Here is a 15,896-nt window from a genome sequence, read left to right as displayed (position 1 = left end):
TTACGGACAATGTATCAGAATCTGAACCAGAAGCAGGGATGTGCGTTCTATGCTGTTAGAGACTGGTGTATTCAGCGTGCTTATGGTTTGAACCCAGATCCATTCTTCTTCTACATCAATGGTGGTGCAGGAACTGGAAAGTCACATCTGATCAAATGTATTTACTCTGAAGCATCAAAGATCCCGAGCAGACTGTCTACTCGTGCAGAGGAGGCTGACATATCAAATCCAACTGTGTTATTGACATCATTTACTGGAACAGCAGCTTTTTCTATCAATGGCTACACGTTGCATTTGTTGCTCAAACTACCCAGGAGTCTGAAACCACCAATTCAGGGACTTGGTAATCAATTGGATGAAGTCAGATCTGAGCTAATTAATGCAGAAATTATTGTTATTGATGAGATTTCAATGGTTTCAAAGCCCCTTTTTGCTTATGTGGATGCCAGGCTGAAGCAGATCAAAGGCAGCCAGAAACCGTTTGGAGGGATGTCAGTTTTAGCTGTTGGAGATTTTTACCAGCTGCCTCCAGTGTGACAGTCAAAACCTCTCTGTGTGTACAATCCAGAACACATTGATCTATGGCAGGAACATTTTCAGATGATCACTCTTACTGAGATCATGCGTCAGAAAGATGATGTTGCCTTTGCAGAGATGTTGAACAGACTTCGTATAAAAGAAAAGTCAGAGGAGCTTTCTCAGGGTGACAGAGATTTATTAGCACAGGCTGTGACCATACCAGAAGAGTGTCCAATCGAGATATTACACATATTTGCAACCAACAAGAATGTGGAAGCCCATAACACAGCTACGCTGGAGAAACTTAATTCAGACATTATCAGCATTGATGCAGATGATTTCCTGAAGGATCCTCGAACAGGTAAAATGGCACGAAGGGACAAACCATATACAGGTGGCCGAAATGATTTACCTGATTCCCTGAAAGTTGCTGAAGGAGCTCGGGTCATGCTGACCAGAAACCTTGACACACATAATGGTTTGGTCAATGGTGCTTTTGGTAACCTGATGAAAGTGGTAAGATCTGGAACTGATGGACACATAATTAAACTTGTGCTTAGAATGGACAACCAGCAGTCTGTGAGAAAAAATCGCAGTGGTAGTGCAGCCTCTGATGATCTGGTTTATGTTGAGAGAGCAGAGGAAAATCTGAAATTTAAAGGTGTGGTACGCAGACAATTTCCTGTAAAGCTAGCATTTGACTGCACAATTCACAAAACCCAGGGTCTCACAACACAGACATGTGTAGTCTCACTGAAGAACATTTTTGAACCTGGTATGGCTTATGTTGCTCTCAGCAGGGTGACCTCTCTCAGTGGACTGTATTTACTGGACTTGGATGAAAAAAAGATTTATGCCAATCCTGAGGTTACTGCAGCACTCCAGACCATGAGACAAGCCAGTGTTGAAGAAATGATGCTGCTTCTCCAGGTCAGAGATCCAGCCTGCAGAGCTGACACTCTTACACTGATCCATCACAATACAGAAGGTTTGCCATCTCATATCAGTGACATAAAGAGTCATCATGAACTGTGCCTAGCAGATGTATTGTGTCTGACTGAAACTCGCCTGCAAGGATCTTTTGTTGCAGATACTCTCCATTTGGATGGCTACACCATGTTCAAACGCAACAGACATGTGTCCTACACAAACTTTCCTCAGATAGCCAGCAGAACTGGTGGTGGAGTAGCAGTGTATTTAAATATTTTTTTTCAGGCTCAGGAAAAACAGTACTTGCATAATGTTACTGATCTTGAATATTTGGTTTTAAAGGTCCAGGCACCATTTCCTATGCTGATCGGGGTTGTGTACAGACCTCCAGACTACAGTTTGAGATCGTTTATGCAAAACCTGGTAAGTCTTTTAGATTCACTTGAAATAATGGACTGTCATCCAATAATTGTGTATGGAGATTTTAATGAGAACCAGCTACTTGGAGGAAGAAAATCCATTTTGGAGCTGTTTCAGTCCAGGGGGTATGCACAGTTGATCACTTCTGCTACCACAGGCAAGAACACAATGCTTGATCTCATATTTATTTCTAAGCCACAGCAAAGTCTCAACTCTGGTGTCCTGAGAACATATTAAAGTTACCACAACCCTGTTTTCTGCAACCTGGGCCCTAGCCAGACTTGAAGACGTTTGGTGAGTTTGAAAGTAATCACACATGCAATGTCTGTAGAGCAGATATAAAATTAGAATTTACCTCATCATGAGTTGTCATGGTATCTCTGTGTTAATAATCATAAATACATTTGTTGAACAATTAATAGAGAACATTGCTTTACATTGAAAGCTAAATGGTGTCTGGTAGTTTTGTAAAAAATAACATATGCATTACTTTTAATGTCACAGGGCAGCTCCCCAATGAATAAAGTTACATTTTCTTTTGATACACAATCCATAATCAGTGCAGGATTATATCATGACTCATATGTGTATTTAGTTACAATAAGATTTTCTAGATCATGCTAGTTTTTTAGAAGCAAAAGGTGTTTTAGGTATACATTATTCTAGATTACATGTTTTGGAGGTAATATATTTTTCTGGCAATACATTTTTGTAGATTATATCACATATATCCTGATCTGCATGTACATTTAGGGTTTCTATTTCCACATTCTGACTTGGGCTTTATCTGGGTGGGTTTGGGTTCGGGATGGTAAAGGCAAAGTCAGAATCGTTTGAGCAGCTGTGAAAACCTGCTTTGTCGTTGGAAACAAAACACATTAGAAAGTATGGGCTTTAAATGTAACCCATACTTTCTGATGTCAATTTAGACATACCAGCTGACACCCCTTACCAGAATGGCTTGATTGTAAGAAGAGCTTATAATTTTATTTTGTGCAGATATATTTTATCTCGTCAGGCTGTTTGTTTATCCTGTCTTTGTGACCACACACTCAAACTTCACCAATGTCAGCGGAACTAACGATATCTCAGCACCATGTTCATGAACTGTTGATCCAAACTAGACTCATCAGCGGTGAACCACACAGATATCACATGCTACCCAGACTGCTGTTCTATGACCTACAACACCAGTGTGTCTTTAAAGAGACATACATCACATTCCCTCATGGATAATCCAGACACACTCTACTCAGCTGAAATCATCAATGATTATGCAGACACTTCTGCACTGGCTGCCAGGGAGTCCAGGAATTCTCAAAGTGGTAGCAGGTCATTACTTTGTTTAATTAATTAAATGATAATATGTTAATTCTTTTAATGTATTCAGTTTATATTTTATAGTTGAAAATAGGTTTGGTCCCTTTAACCTGCAGGCATTGTTAAAGTTTTAATTTAGCTTTGTTTGTTTTTTACACTGTCTCTGTGCAGGTATTGCTGTCTTGAGTCATTGACCTTTTCACAGGTGAGACCTTCAAAACCTTAACACTTTTTGTAACACTGACCAACTCCTGGGTGTGAGACTGCTTGGAGCCTGGTTTTGTTACCAGAAGCCCTTTTTAAGGTATTTGATTATAATGGAGTAATATTAGCCTTTTTTTGTACTTTTATAAGCTTTATCATTAATTTAAATTAGTTTCCTCTGTATTTTCAGAGAACGTTTCTTCTGTCAAGCTGCATGTCATTTTGTATGACAACACAGAAGTGGCTTTGGTGTTGCCATTTGACCAGACTGGCTGGAACCAATTTGTATCAAGTCTATACAACCAGGCATGTTGCTGTAAGAAAGTGAACTGCATCAGAACCATAATCTTTTTCAGTCAAACTTTACCTTCTCTGTGTGGATTCAGGTTTTCGATGGAAGGCTTAAAGGTAACACTATTTACTGTTGTACACCTCTTTAATACATTAAAAACACATAAATGAGAAATGTTTCTGTCTGTCTCTTTCAGGCTTACCCTTAAATTTTCTCTTTGGCAGCAAAAACTGAACTGGTGCAAGGAGGCATAGGTCATAGGTCAAATGGAAATAGGCTGATGGTTATCTCACCTTATGTCATATGTGGAAACTGTGGTTAAGACTTTTGATATTACAACACTAAGGTCACCATTTATCCTTGTCTTTAAAAATGATGTATTTTGTTTGTCAATAGTGTTGATTTTTTTCTTCTTACCATTGAAGGGTGTTTGTGAACATAGGAAAATATTCAATTACCATAAGAAATGTGGAATTACAGAAGTGGACAGATTTAGATATAAATACTCTCTAATTATAGAAGGCAGGAATCATACAAACAAACTGTAATAAAACTTACATTTTTGTTTAGATAATGTTTTGGATTGTGCCAGAATTGGTAACCCAAATTGGTGACTGTGTTTCTGTTGGCAAAAACTTGTTTTTAACATTCTAGGAAAATATGGATATTTAATAAATAGTTACAATAACATAGACATTGAAAAACACACAAAGAAATGTTTAAGAGCTTTACCAATGAAACCTACAATGTGTTTGTGTGAATTCTGCCTTAGTTTGGGGTGTCAGCTGGTGTACATGTTTAAAAGAGGCTTCTCACAAAGGTGCAAAGACCAGGCTGAAATATAAGAAAATCAATTCTGGCTACTTATTTAAGGCACTATGCAAAAAAAATAACATAAACTTTATAGTTCAAAATATATAATTAAGTCAATCTAATTATATAATGAAATCCAAAGTTAAATATATAAAGTCCAATTCAATCTCAGTTATTACAAAATGCCATCATTGTTCAAATTTGTAAAAAGGTTTTCCAAATAAGGAAACCCAGGTGATTGCATTGAGCCACTGACCTTTGCAGCATCACTAGTAAAAAATATAACCTGACTCTGGCGTTAAAGTGTGAAAACAAACTTAAGTATTTAGTGATTATTAATAAATGATTATTTAAAAGATTATTTACAGAACTAATGAAGAGTTCATACGGGTCACATTTAGTGATATGTTTTCCTTCATTTAACATAATGACACAAATTTGAGTTGTATCTGAATAAAGGCAGAGCCAAATTGATCTATGGTGGTGACTTCATGTTTGATATTTACTTTATGAAGGATTATAGCTGTGAATTTTAGTCTAGGTTAGAGCTTCACGTGAAAAGCCTTTGGACATATGTTGTTTTTTATGCTATATTTTATTATGCTGTTCTCATACATTGGTTGTGTGTGTGGTTTGTTGTTACTCAATGTATTCCTGTTGATCCTGTTGATCACACTATGGCTATCGACTTTTCAACCTTGTCAGTGTCCATTGCTGAAACATGTCATGCCCTTAATCTTCGCCCATTAAGGCGGACTTCTTTCAAACAGTATTTTGAGGCATTTTGGTTTGTCACAAATTTCCAAAACCAGGCTTGTGTAAATAAAACATCTTTAACTCTCCAAAAGTGTTTTATGCTGATTAATTTTTCCTCATGGCAGTTATTTCTCAACTTATTACGAATTTTGTTACATTTATATCCTTGTTTTGAACAAGTAGTTTTGAGGTAACTACAGCTTTTTAAGCTGTTTTTAGATGTTACTCTTCCTATTTAAGCAGATTAACTGAAACTTTTGGTTTTCTAATAGTCCTGCTAATTTCTTGCCTTTCAGCAAATTTTCCGCAGTTTAGCTTCTTTCTCTCAGTCGAACTTAGAAACATGTTTTTCAGCTTGTTTCTGAAAAACTCAGTTTAGTTTCTTTCTCTCAGCTTTCAGCTAAAACAATTCAGCTTACAGCATTCACACTGCCTTTTCACAGGAAATGCTAATTTTTCTAGTTATTATTGTGTGAGTGCTGAAGGCATTCACAGTATAGAGATCCTGTTTCTCTTTATTATTATTATCTATATCTAACACTTTTTTTGGCACCTATCTCCTCCTTCATACTTTGTGCTATTTCAGCCATTCAACTTTTAAAATGTTCAGCTCATTTAGGACATTACGGCTATGACTTTTGGTATTAATACGTTTTATACTTTTTAAAATATTCAGCTTTTTGTGCCGATTTTTGGCCCATTGAAATGAATGAAAAATCATAAAAAGTCCGCAAAATTCAGCTAAAACTTTGTTCTTTTTCACAGCTTACTACTTCTGCATACTTTCAGCTAGAAACACCATTCAACTTTTAAAATGTTCACAAGACATTAAGCTATCTTCAAATGATTCAGCTTTTTGATATCTATTACGGTTCTTCTACAATTGCGATTCAGATTTTAGGCAAGATTTTTGACGTTTTTCATTTTATAATGTAATCCTATGGCGGAATTCATCAGTTGGTAGAGTGTATGATCTAGGTTTTTGAATAACCTGAGAAAGAACAAACAAACTCTCCTCACACGCTCAATTTTCACTCTACTGGCACAAATTAGGTATCAAAATGTAGAATGCTCTTTTGCGATTCAGAAAATGTCACCCTCATTAATGTGGGATTAAGAGATTTCATGCAAGACGCCCGGGAGCAATGCAAAGTCAACACACCCTGAATGGAAACCAATAGGAATTTCAGAAAAAATCAGAGCAAAAAATCCTTAAACTCACATGTATTTGAATCGCCGCCACTCCTAAACCGTTCAAGTTAGAGACATGAGCTTTGCACCAATTAATCTTCAGACCTTGCTGGCACAAGCAGTGAAGGAATTACTTTGATACATTTTATCATTTTGTCATAAAAAAGGTTTGTTTAGGAGTACCAAAACTGTCCTTCCCAAAATCGCATGAAATTTCAAAATTATCCACTTTTCTACACTATCACATCTCCTACACTGATTTATGTAGACACATGAAAATATACCGGATTGTTCACCCCTCCCTGCTGATACCTACGGTCCAAAAATTATTTGGATACATTTTATCGCTTTCTCGTGAAGTAGGTTTGTTTGAGAGAGAAAAATTCACCTTCACTCTGGTTAAAAATGGCCAAAATTATCCCCTTTTTCACAGGGTCACACTTCCCAGACAGATTTTTGTAGAAAATTGAGAAGCTCCATGATTGTTCACCAGCGTCTGCTGATTAATAAGGTGCATGAATCAAATTGATAGCCCTTAAAGCTTCCAAGGTATTAGACGTTGTTCGAGAGCATGTTCAGGCATTTTTGTGTTTTTCTCCATTTTTCCCTTTTTTTTCACCTAGTGTTGTGCCTTTAATATTATATTTTCAGCAAAAACGTGTTCATATTCTCGTTCCCTTGTCCGTTCTGAGAAAGATGGTCCAAGAATGACGTCGATAGCCCTTACGGTTTCCGAGTTATGGGCCGTAGTTCGGGAGCATGCGCCTCCATGTTAAAAGCCCAGGCCAGGGGGAGACAATAGTGAGGTGCTGCATTAGAAATGCTGCAGGTGTCAAGTTACACTGACGCTCTTTGCTGATTGGCTGATTCATTCCTCAATGTTCTATTTATAGCTCTGTGTATCTCCTACTGTCTATGTCTGTATATGATTCTGTCTATGTTTCTGCCTCTATTCTCTCCGTGTCTCACACTCGGACACACACACACGCTCACACACACCCACACACACATTCATGGATTACTATCTTTGTGAGGACTTTTCATTGACTTCCATTCATTTTCATTCGTTTCTATGGCCTAAACCTGACCCGACCTCCCAACCCTTTGACCATCTTCATAGGAGGCAACTACTGGCGGCCATTTTGTGTTTAGTACTTAAACAGCAGGTACTGCTGTTCTAATAGCTAGACAACAGTGATTAAATTTTAAAGGCAATTTCATAGACTTTTGTATATAGGCTGTTAGCGCATCAGGACCTGGAACAAATCTCCATCAGAACCAGACCCAACTCCATCAGAACCTTGTCCAAAATCCATCAGAATCAGATGGAAACTCTATCAGAACCAGGTACAAATCTTCAACAGAACCATGTACAAACCTCCATCTGAAATAGGTCCAAATTCTATAAGAGCCAAGGAGAAACATTCATCACAACCAGGTCCAAACTCCATCTGAACCAGGTCAAAGTCTACCAGAACCAGGTCAAACCTATCAGAACCAGGAAGAAAACTTCACCAGAGCCAGGTCCAAATCTCCTTCAGAATCAGGAGGTGCCTTCTATCAGAACCATGGTCCAACATTCCTCAGAACCAGACCCAAACTCAATCAGAACCAGGAGGAATTCTTCATCAGAACCAGTTAGGAACCCTCCATCAGAACCAGACCCAAACTCCAGCAGAACCAGGAACAAATCTCCATCAGAACCGGACACAAACTCCATCAGAACCAGTTAGGACCCCTCCATCAGAACCAGATCCAAACTCCATCAAAACCAGGAGGAATTCTCCATCAGGACCAGTTAGTCATCCACTATCAGAACCAGGTCCAAACTCAATCAGAACCAGGAGGAACCTTCTATCAGAACCAGGTCCAAACTCCTTCAGAACCTGGCAAAAAGCTCCATCAGTACAAGGAAAGAAAAACTCCATCAGAACCAGATCCAAACTCCATCAAAACCAGGAGGAATTCTCCATCAGGACCAGTTAGTCACCCACTATCAGAACCAGAAAGAAACCTCTATCAGAACCAGTTCCAAGAAGCATCAGAACCTGGAATAAATCTCCACAAGAACTGGACCCAAACTCCATCAGAACCAGTTAGGGACCCTCCACCAGAACCAAGTCCAAACTCAATCAGAACCAGGAGGAAACTTCTATCAGAACCAGATCCAAACTCCAGCAGAACCAGGAACAAATCTCCATCAGAACCGGACACAAACTCCATCAGAACCAGTTAGGAACCCTCCATCAGAACCAGACCCAAACTCCATCAGAACCAGGAGGAATTCCTTATCAGGAACAGTTAGTCACCCACTATCAGAACCAGGTCCAAACTCTATCAGAACCTGGAGGAACCTTCTATCAGAACCAGGTCCAAACTCCCTCAGAACCTGGCAAAACGCTCCATCAGTACAAGGAAAGAAAAACTCCATCAGAACCAGATCCAAACTCCATCAAAACCAGGAGGAATTCTCCATCAGGACCAGTTAGTCACCCACTATCAGAACCAGGTCCAAACTCAGTCAGAACCAGAAAGAAACCTCTATCAGAACCAGTTCCAAGAAGCATCAGAACCTGGAATAAATCTCCACCAGAACTGGACCCAAACTCCATCAGAACCAGTTAGGGAACCTCCACCAGAGCCAAGTCCAAAGTCAATCAGAACCAGGAGGAAACTTCTATCAGAACCATATCCAAACTCCTTCAGAACCTGGCAAAAAGCTCCATCAGTACAAGGAAAGAAAAACTCCATCAGAACCAGGTACAAACATGTATCACAACCAGGTACAAACCTGTATCAGAACCAGGTCCAGACTCTATCAGAGCCAAGGAGAAACATCCATTATAACCCTAACCCTAACCCCCTAAAATTATCCACTTTTCTACACTGTCTACATGAATCAGTGTAGGCACTGATTCATGTAGACACATGAAAATATCCAGGATTGTTCAGCCGTCCCTGCTGATACATACGGTCCAAAAATTATTTGGATACATTTTATCGTTTTCTCGTGAAGTAGGTTTGTTTGAGAGAGAAAAATTCACCTTCACTGTAGTTAAAAATGGTCAAAATTATCCACTTTTTCACAGGGTCACACCTCCCAGACAGATTTTTGTAGAAAATTGAGAAGCTCCATGATTGTTCACCAGGGTCTGCTGATTAATACGGTGCATGAATCAAATTGATAGCTCTTATAGTTTCCGAGGTATTAGACATTGTTCGAGAGCATGTTCAGGAATTTTTGTGTTTTTCTCCATTTTTCCCTTTTTTTCACCAAGTGTTGTGCCTTTATTATTATATTTTTCAACAAAAATGTGTTAATATTCTTGTCCCCCTGTCCGTTCTGAGAAAAACGGTCCAAGAATGATGTTGATAACCCCTACGGTTTCCGAGTTATGGGCAGTAGTTCGGGAGCATGTGCCACCATGTTATAAAGCCAGGCCATGATGAGAAACAAAGTGTGGTGCTGTGTGAGTGAGAAACAGCAGCTGTTGGGCCCTCATTAATTACCATAGCAACAGAACACAGCTGCCAGTGAACTTAAGTAACCTCTGACAGAGAGTGGCTCTGAGGCTAAGCTCAGGCCAGAAGCTTCCATGACTGATCACAATAAGTCAGTCATAGCTGACAACCACAATAGATTTTCAAAATAAGACCTACACATAGTTTACAAAATAAAAGCCTTTTTTTACACTGAACATCAACCTTCCATATTTAAAGGATTTTTTAAAGCTGATAATAGCATACACAATGATTTCAGCCGAGCAAGCAAGTTGTATATGACTAATGGAAATAACCCAGACTTGAAAGTACAACCCTGCTAGATTTTCAAAATGAGACAAAAATGCTCTACAAAATAAAAGACTTTACATTTTAAAATATAGACAATTGCAGCTTTAGGCTTCAGACCAATGTTGGAGCTCATCCAGTGTAGGAAATAGGACCAGATCGGCCCTTTGAAATAAGGATTACTGAAATTTTCAAAATAAAAGCCTCAATCTTTAATAGTTACTAGTGATTATTAAAGCTGATAATAGCATTCATAATGATTTTAGAATAGCAAGCAGGTTCTATGTAACTAATTAAAGTAACCCAGACCTGAAAGGACAACCATGCTGGATTTTCAAAATAAGACAAAACATGCTCTACAAAATAAAAGCCTTTACATTTTAAACTATATATTATTGCACGACTGGGCATTACACTACTGTTGGAGTTCACCCAGTGTTGGAAATGGGACTATGCTAGTCCTTTGAAATAAGTCTTACTGAAACTTTCAAAATGAAAGCCTCAGCATTCCATAGTTTGTATTTTTTAAGCTGATGATAGCATACACAACGATTTTAGAATAGCAAGCAGGTTCTTTATATCTAGTGGAAGTACGCCAGACCTGAAAGGACAACTATGCTGGAGTTTCAAAACAACACCTAGACATACCCTACAAAATAAACGTCTTCATATTTCACACAGCGATAATTGCAGCATTGGTCTTAACACTATTGGTGGGACTCTATGATGGAAATGGATCTACTTTATCCTTTCAAAATAAACTCACTGATATTTCCAAAATAAAAGTCTCAACATTCCTTAGTTGGGGCCCGCCATAGCAATGAAAACGTGATGCACACTGTTCTGTTGCTTTGGTTCTGTACCTCAGCCCCACAACCTTTGGCTCTGGCCCGAGAAGCATGCACCAAGAGGGAGCCCCCGTCTAAATTTCTTCTGAAATTTTCTAATTTATTACTATTATTATTGTGTGAATGCTGAAGAGTGAATAATTTTAAACGGCAATTTCATAGACTTTTGAATATACGCTGTAGTAAGCATTAACATTTTAACTTCCCTTTCTCCTCTCTTCGCTCTTAGCTGAAGAACAGTTTTGCGTTTTTTAGGCAATTTCTTGTTTGTTTTTGTGTTTCTTCAGCGAATTTGTTAGTTAATTTTTTCTGAAATTTCTGCTATTTTTTATGTATTTTAGCACTGACTTAAACTTCTTAGGCTATATTTGCTTCTTCAGTCTATGCTTTTTGAGCTCATCTATGGGCAGCTCTTTGCTGCTTTTTAAAAGTTTTTTTCAGTTCTTGGATTTGAACATCTGTTTCAACAAGTAGTTTTGAGGTAACTTCAGCTTGTTACGCTGTTTTATAGCTAATAGTCTTCCTGCTTAAACAGATCAGATGACAGTTTTTCTGTGTATTTTCTGCTATTTATACTAATTTATCAGATTTCAGCAGATTTTCTGCAGTCAATTTCAGCTTGTTTCTTCCAGCTTTCTGCTGAAAAATTCAGCTTACAGCATTCACACTGCATTGTCGCAGGAAATGCAAATGTTTCTAGTTTCAGTTGTTTCACACTTTTTTATTCAGTATATAATTCCACATGTGTTAATTCATAGTTTTGATGCCTTCAGTGTGAAGCAACAATATTCATAGTCATGAAAATAAAGACAACTCTTTGAATGAGAAGGTGTGTCCAAACATTTGGTCTGTACTGTATATACAGAAAAATATAGTCTTTTAAAGCCAATCATATATTCAAATTCAATACAAATTGTCCTACTGATAAGCCACAACATAATGATCAGTGACTGCGGCAGCAGTTTGGCTGTTTGGCTTGAAAAATCTACAATCCAGGATTCAGATAGATATGCATTTGACACATTTATTCAGCTTGGGTGACATGTTAACTCATTCCCTGTAATAGCAGCCACCCTTCCTGTAAATCTCCCAGCAGGAAAATTTACAGAAATGGCTGCGAAATGGCTGATAGAACGTGACAATAAGGCATTCACTGTGCCCAATTTGAACAGATTAAAATCACAATTTAGTTTGTTACATATTCTGTTTCCATTAACATTTTATATGCTGAATTACTGTGTCCAAACTGCCCTGGAAATCTTGATATTCCATTTAAATTCAGTTCCAAGCTCCGCTATTGTTTCTTTCTTTTTCTTTTCTTTTTTTAACATTTACTTTGTAGTTTCCATAAAATGGTCTGCCCCCATGCTATTTTTGTCACAACTGTTCTATTTTTAACTAAAACTAACTCTCTCACAAGATGTTTTCACAGCTGAAACAAACTTTGATTTGTAAAATTAAAACCCTCTTTCTAAATGCAAAACAGGCTCACATTTCCCCAGGATCCTGTTGTGACTGAAGGGCTCAGGGGTTCTAGTCGAGTTCACTAATGATGCTCAGGTTTATTTAGCTGTCCACAGTTATGTCACATCAAACCTGACAGTAAAAATGCTGGAAGACAATAGAAGAAGAGAATAATGTGAGAAGCACTTAAAATGAATTGAAATATGGATTTGAATTAGTGTAGTTTTTGCAGTAGCTGGTACATATTATCATGGAAAAGATTACTTCCTTATCAAGCTGCTGGAATCAGTTTGGAGACCCCATGGGAAGCAGTCAGTGTGCACTGATTCCAGCAAACACAGGAAACACAGCAATCCTTTGGCCAGACAGAGTTGGACACAGGCTGCACTCTGTGTGTGTGTGTGTGTGTGTGTGTGTGTGTGTGTGTGAGAGAGAGAGTGGGTGTGTCTTTAAAATGCATTCTTGTCATCAATAGAGCAGGGTGGGTGTGAAATCAGGTCAGTCCCCCTCCAGGCCTTGTGTAAGGGAAGAAAAAGCACCTTTTCAAACTTTTTTATCAGTCTAGTTTCTATGTCCTCAGTTGTTTGTTCCAGCATGTTCTTTTTGTCAGAATTCAATTCAATTCAGTTTATGTATAAAGTTCCAATTCACAACACGTCACAGAGGCAACTGTGGCTTAGTGGGAAGAATAGTGGTCTTGCACTACGAAAGTTGTGGGTTACCCCTGGGCAAGGCACCTAACCTCCAGGTGTCTACCGATTTGCGTATCAGCCTATAAATTTGTGTGTGTTAGGGAGTGCATGCGGGTGAATGTGGCTCTAGTGTAAAGTGCTTTGAGTAGACTGGAAAGGCGCTATATAAGTTCAGTCCCTTTACCATGTCATCTCTAAGCACTTTACACAGTCAGTTAAATTGAATCATACAGATTCCAAGTCAACTACATACACTCCAACTGATCCTTATAATTCAACCAATGTAGTCAAGTTCAGCTTATTATTCTAACTGGCTAAAAGGTTTTCTATCTCAAGAAACCCAGCAGATTGCATAGACTCAGTGACTTGCAACATTCACTCCTCCTGGATGAGCATATAGCTACAGTGGACATTTGCTTGTGTTGAAGACTCTAGAGCAATCATTCATACTGAGCATGCATGTAGTGACAGTGGAAAGGAAAACTCCCTTTTTTCTTTTTTTTTAACCGTGTCCTGTCCAACAGAGTAGTGCGCAGAATTGTTGTCTGAGTGCCAAGAAAAAAAACCAACAGATCTACTTTCACAAGTGGAGCATTACATCTAATGCTTTACAGCTCTGCTTGATATTTATAAAATAGACTTTATTAGAAACTGCTTTCGGATTATTTGAATTGTTACAGACATGGAGACAGAAATTAAAAGGAAAAAAATAAGAATTACAAATCGAGAGAGGTGATGCAAAAAGGAAAAAGGGAGAGAAGCAGAAAAGAATGGAGGATAGAAAGAAGGATGAAGAGAATACATGAGAACACCCTGCTTGCTTCTACACCTGCAGAAACAATCATATTAACAGCGTTTTTATCAAAAAGTGCATGGTACTTATGAATGCAAGATGTATTTAGTATTAAATGCAGCTCAATATAGAACAATTGTGTATCTGTGAACTCCTGAATCTATAAACACCTGTGGGTCTGAGTGTGAGCACGCTTGTGTATACAAGATTTCTCCATAAAAATATGCAATAGCAAGTGTGAGGAGCCACAGACCTGCCCCTCGGACCTGGGATAGATAGGGAGGAGATCTGAGCCACAGACATCCAAAGGACCCCCGAGGAGAACCATTGCCCCCCCCAGAGGAGTCCAAGAGGAACCACCCGGGAGCCACAGTGCAGAAGCCCCAGGGAGCTGCAGCGACGAGCCCACAGGCCCCACCTGAGCAGATCCAGCCTTGGACCCAGAGACCCGAGACCCCGGGACATATAACTCCCCAAGCAGAGGCCCGACAGAGTCCAGGGGTCCAGGACCCGGCAAGCGGCCAGCACAATTTGATACAATTTTTTCGACGGGATGACAGGGTAAAGGAGAACCCTCTTGTCCATATGGGACGTTCTTCTCTGGATACACAATGCATTCTCTGCAGCAGTGGAAGATTGTGTGCCTGACTACGATGTCGGTCGAGGACGTTGAAGATGTGTACATATTTGGACTTTTGATAACAGGATTTCTGCTTTTTGGAGTAGGTGGTTACCTAGCTTATCGAGTGATTATCAAAACGTGGGTGGCTGTCCAAAGCGTTCCAAAGCTGCCTGCCTGTTGATGTTAGATGGAGTCTGTAGAGCGATCAACACTCAGACTGAAATGTTAAGAGAGCAGAATCGCAAGGATATAATCCTGGAGAAGTTGTATGCTCGAGATCTGCGGAAAGTACCAGAAATTTGGTTATTTGGATTTGTAATTGAGACATACCAGTAAAACCTTTAAGGCAGTTGGAAATTCACAACTGCCTGAACCACAACATTTATTGTTTTTCTAAATCTGGGCCCCCAATGTCACCTTGGCAAGTTCTGCTAACTGGCAATCGACAAAATATCTCCCGGATGTTATATGAACACGACGCTCTTCCCCAGCACTCCCCTACCAGCTGTTTGCTGATAGGACTATCAGCACAACAATGGAGCTTCTATCAGTGTTGACAGTCTTATTCTTGCAAACACACTCAGACTTACATTCGCACCCTCAAGATTCCGCCATACCCCTGCTAAATCTTTACTTATGTGTGTGTTGCTTACCCCTGCTGAGGTTTTTTTGTACTATTTCAGACTGAAATATAATTTTTTTTCCCTCCTATCTTACTTTACCTAAATGTGTGATTTCATTACTTTTCATAGATTTTCAGATTTCTCAGAAGGATTAAGAGCAAAAGCCAAATATTTTTAGTATTTGAAAATTTGACTAAAGCTGTTTTTACACCAATGACCGGAGATTTTTAGATTTCTTAGAAGGATTCATAGATTTTTAGATTTCTTAGAAGGATTGTATTACAACAATTTCATACCAGTGAAAGCAAAACATTAGTAGTATTTAAAAAGTTTGGACCTACCAGTGACCTAGCTTCTCTACTTAGGCTTCAGTGAGTGCCCATGACTGTTACTATTTGAATGATGGGACCACAGCTGCCTCATACCAGCAACCTCAAGGATTAATATTATAATTTTTCTTCTAGCACAGGATGAATTCTTTACCACAGTGGACTCAATTATCTAATTACCTCTATTAGAAAGATTGGATTAGAACCAGCTGTCACCAGTAAACTCCCAAGGATTATTAATGTCCTTTGATTTGTTTTTCTGTGTTTGATTTTCTGTATCATTGTAATGTT

At 38.8% G+C, this 15,896-nt stretch overlaps 1 protein-coding gene across 8 annotated transcripts in view; it reads left to right on the top strand.

Moving 5' to 3' along the window:
- bcar1 (BCAR1 scaffold protein, Cas family member) overlaps positions 1 to 15,896 on the top strand; it is a 191,361-nt gene that overhangs the window by 51,392 nt on the left and 124,073 nt on the right. Inside the window, exons 1-4 of one of the 8 annotated variants that reach the window (XM_047380851.1) lie at positions 1,816 to 1,872; positions 2,065 to 2,163; positions 3,361 to 3,493; positions 3,584 to 3,801. The exons of 1 other annotated variant lie outside the window; for it this stretch is intronic. In XM_047380851.1, the coding sequence (XP_047236807.1) occupies positions 3,787 to 3,801 (15 nt within the window). In that variant the 5' untranslated portion in view covers positions 1,816 to 1,872; positions 2,065 to 2,163; positions 3,361 to 3,493; positions 3,584 to 3,786. Of the gene's footprint in view, positions 1 to 1,791; positions 1,873 to 1,895; positions 2,164 to 2,681; positions 3,494 to 3,583; positions 3,802 to 15,896 lie in introns of those variants that run through there. 6 more of the 8 variants (XM_047380846.1, XM_047380841.1, XM_047380837.1 and 3 more) reach the window with 6 other exon arrangements.

Source organism: Girardinichthys multiradiatus, chromosome 2, assembly GCF_021462225.1.
Source record: "Girardinichthys multiradiatus isolate DD_20200921_A chromosome 2, DD_fGirMul_XY1, whole genome shotgun sequence".
NCBI lineage: Eukaryota > Metazoa > Chordata > Actinopteri > Cyprinodontiformes > Goodeidae > Girardinichthys > Girardinichthys multiradiatus.
The sequence above is the reverse complement of the archived record's forward strand: the minus strand, read 5'-3'. Positions and strand labels throughout refer to the sequence as shown.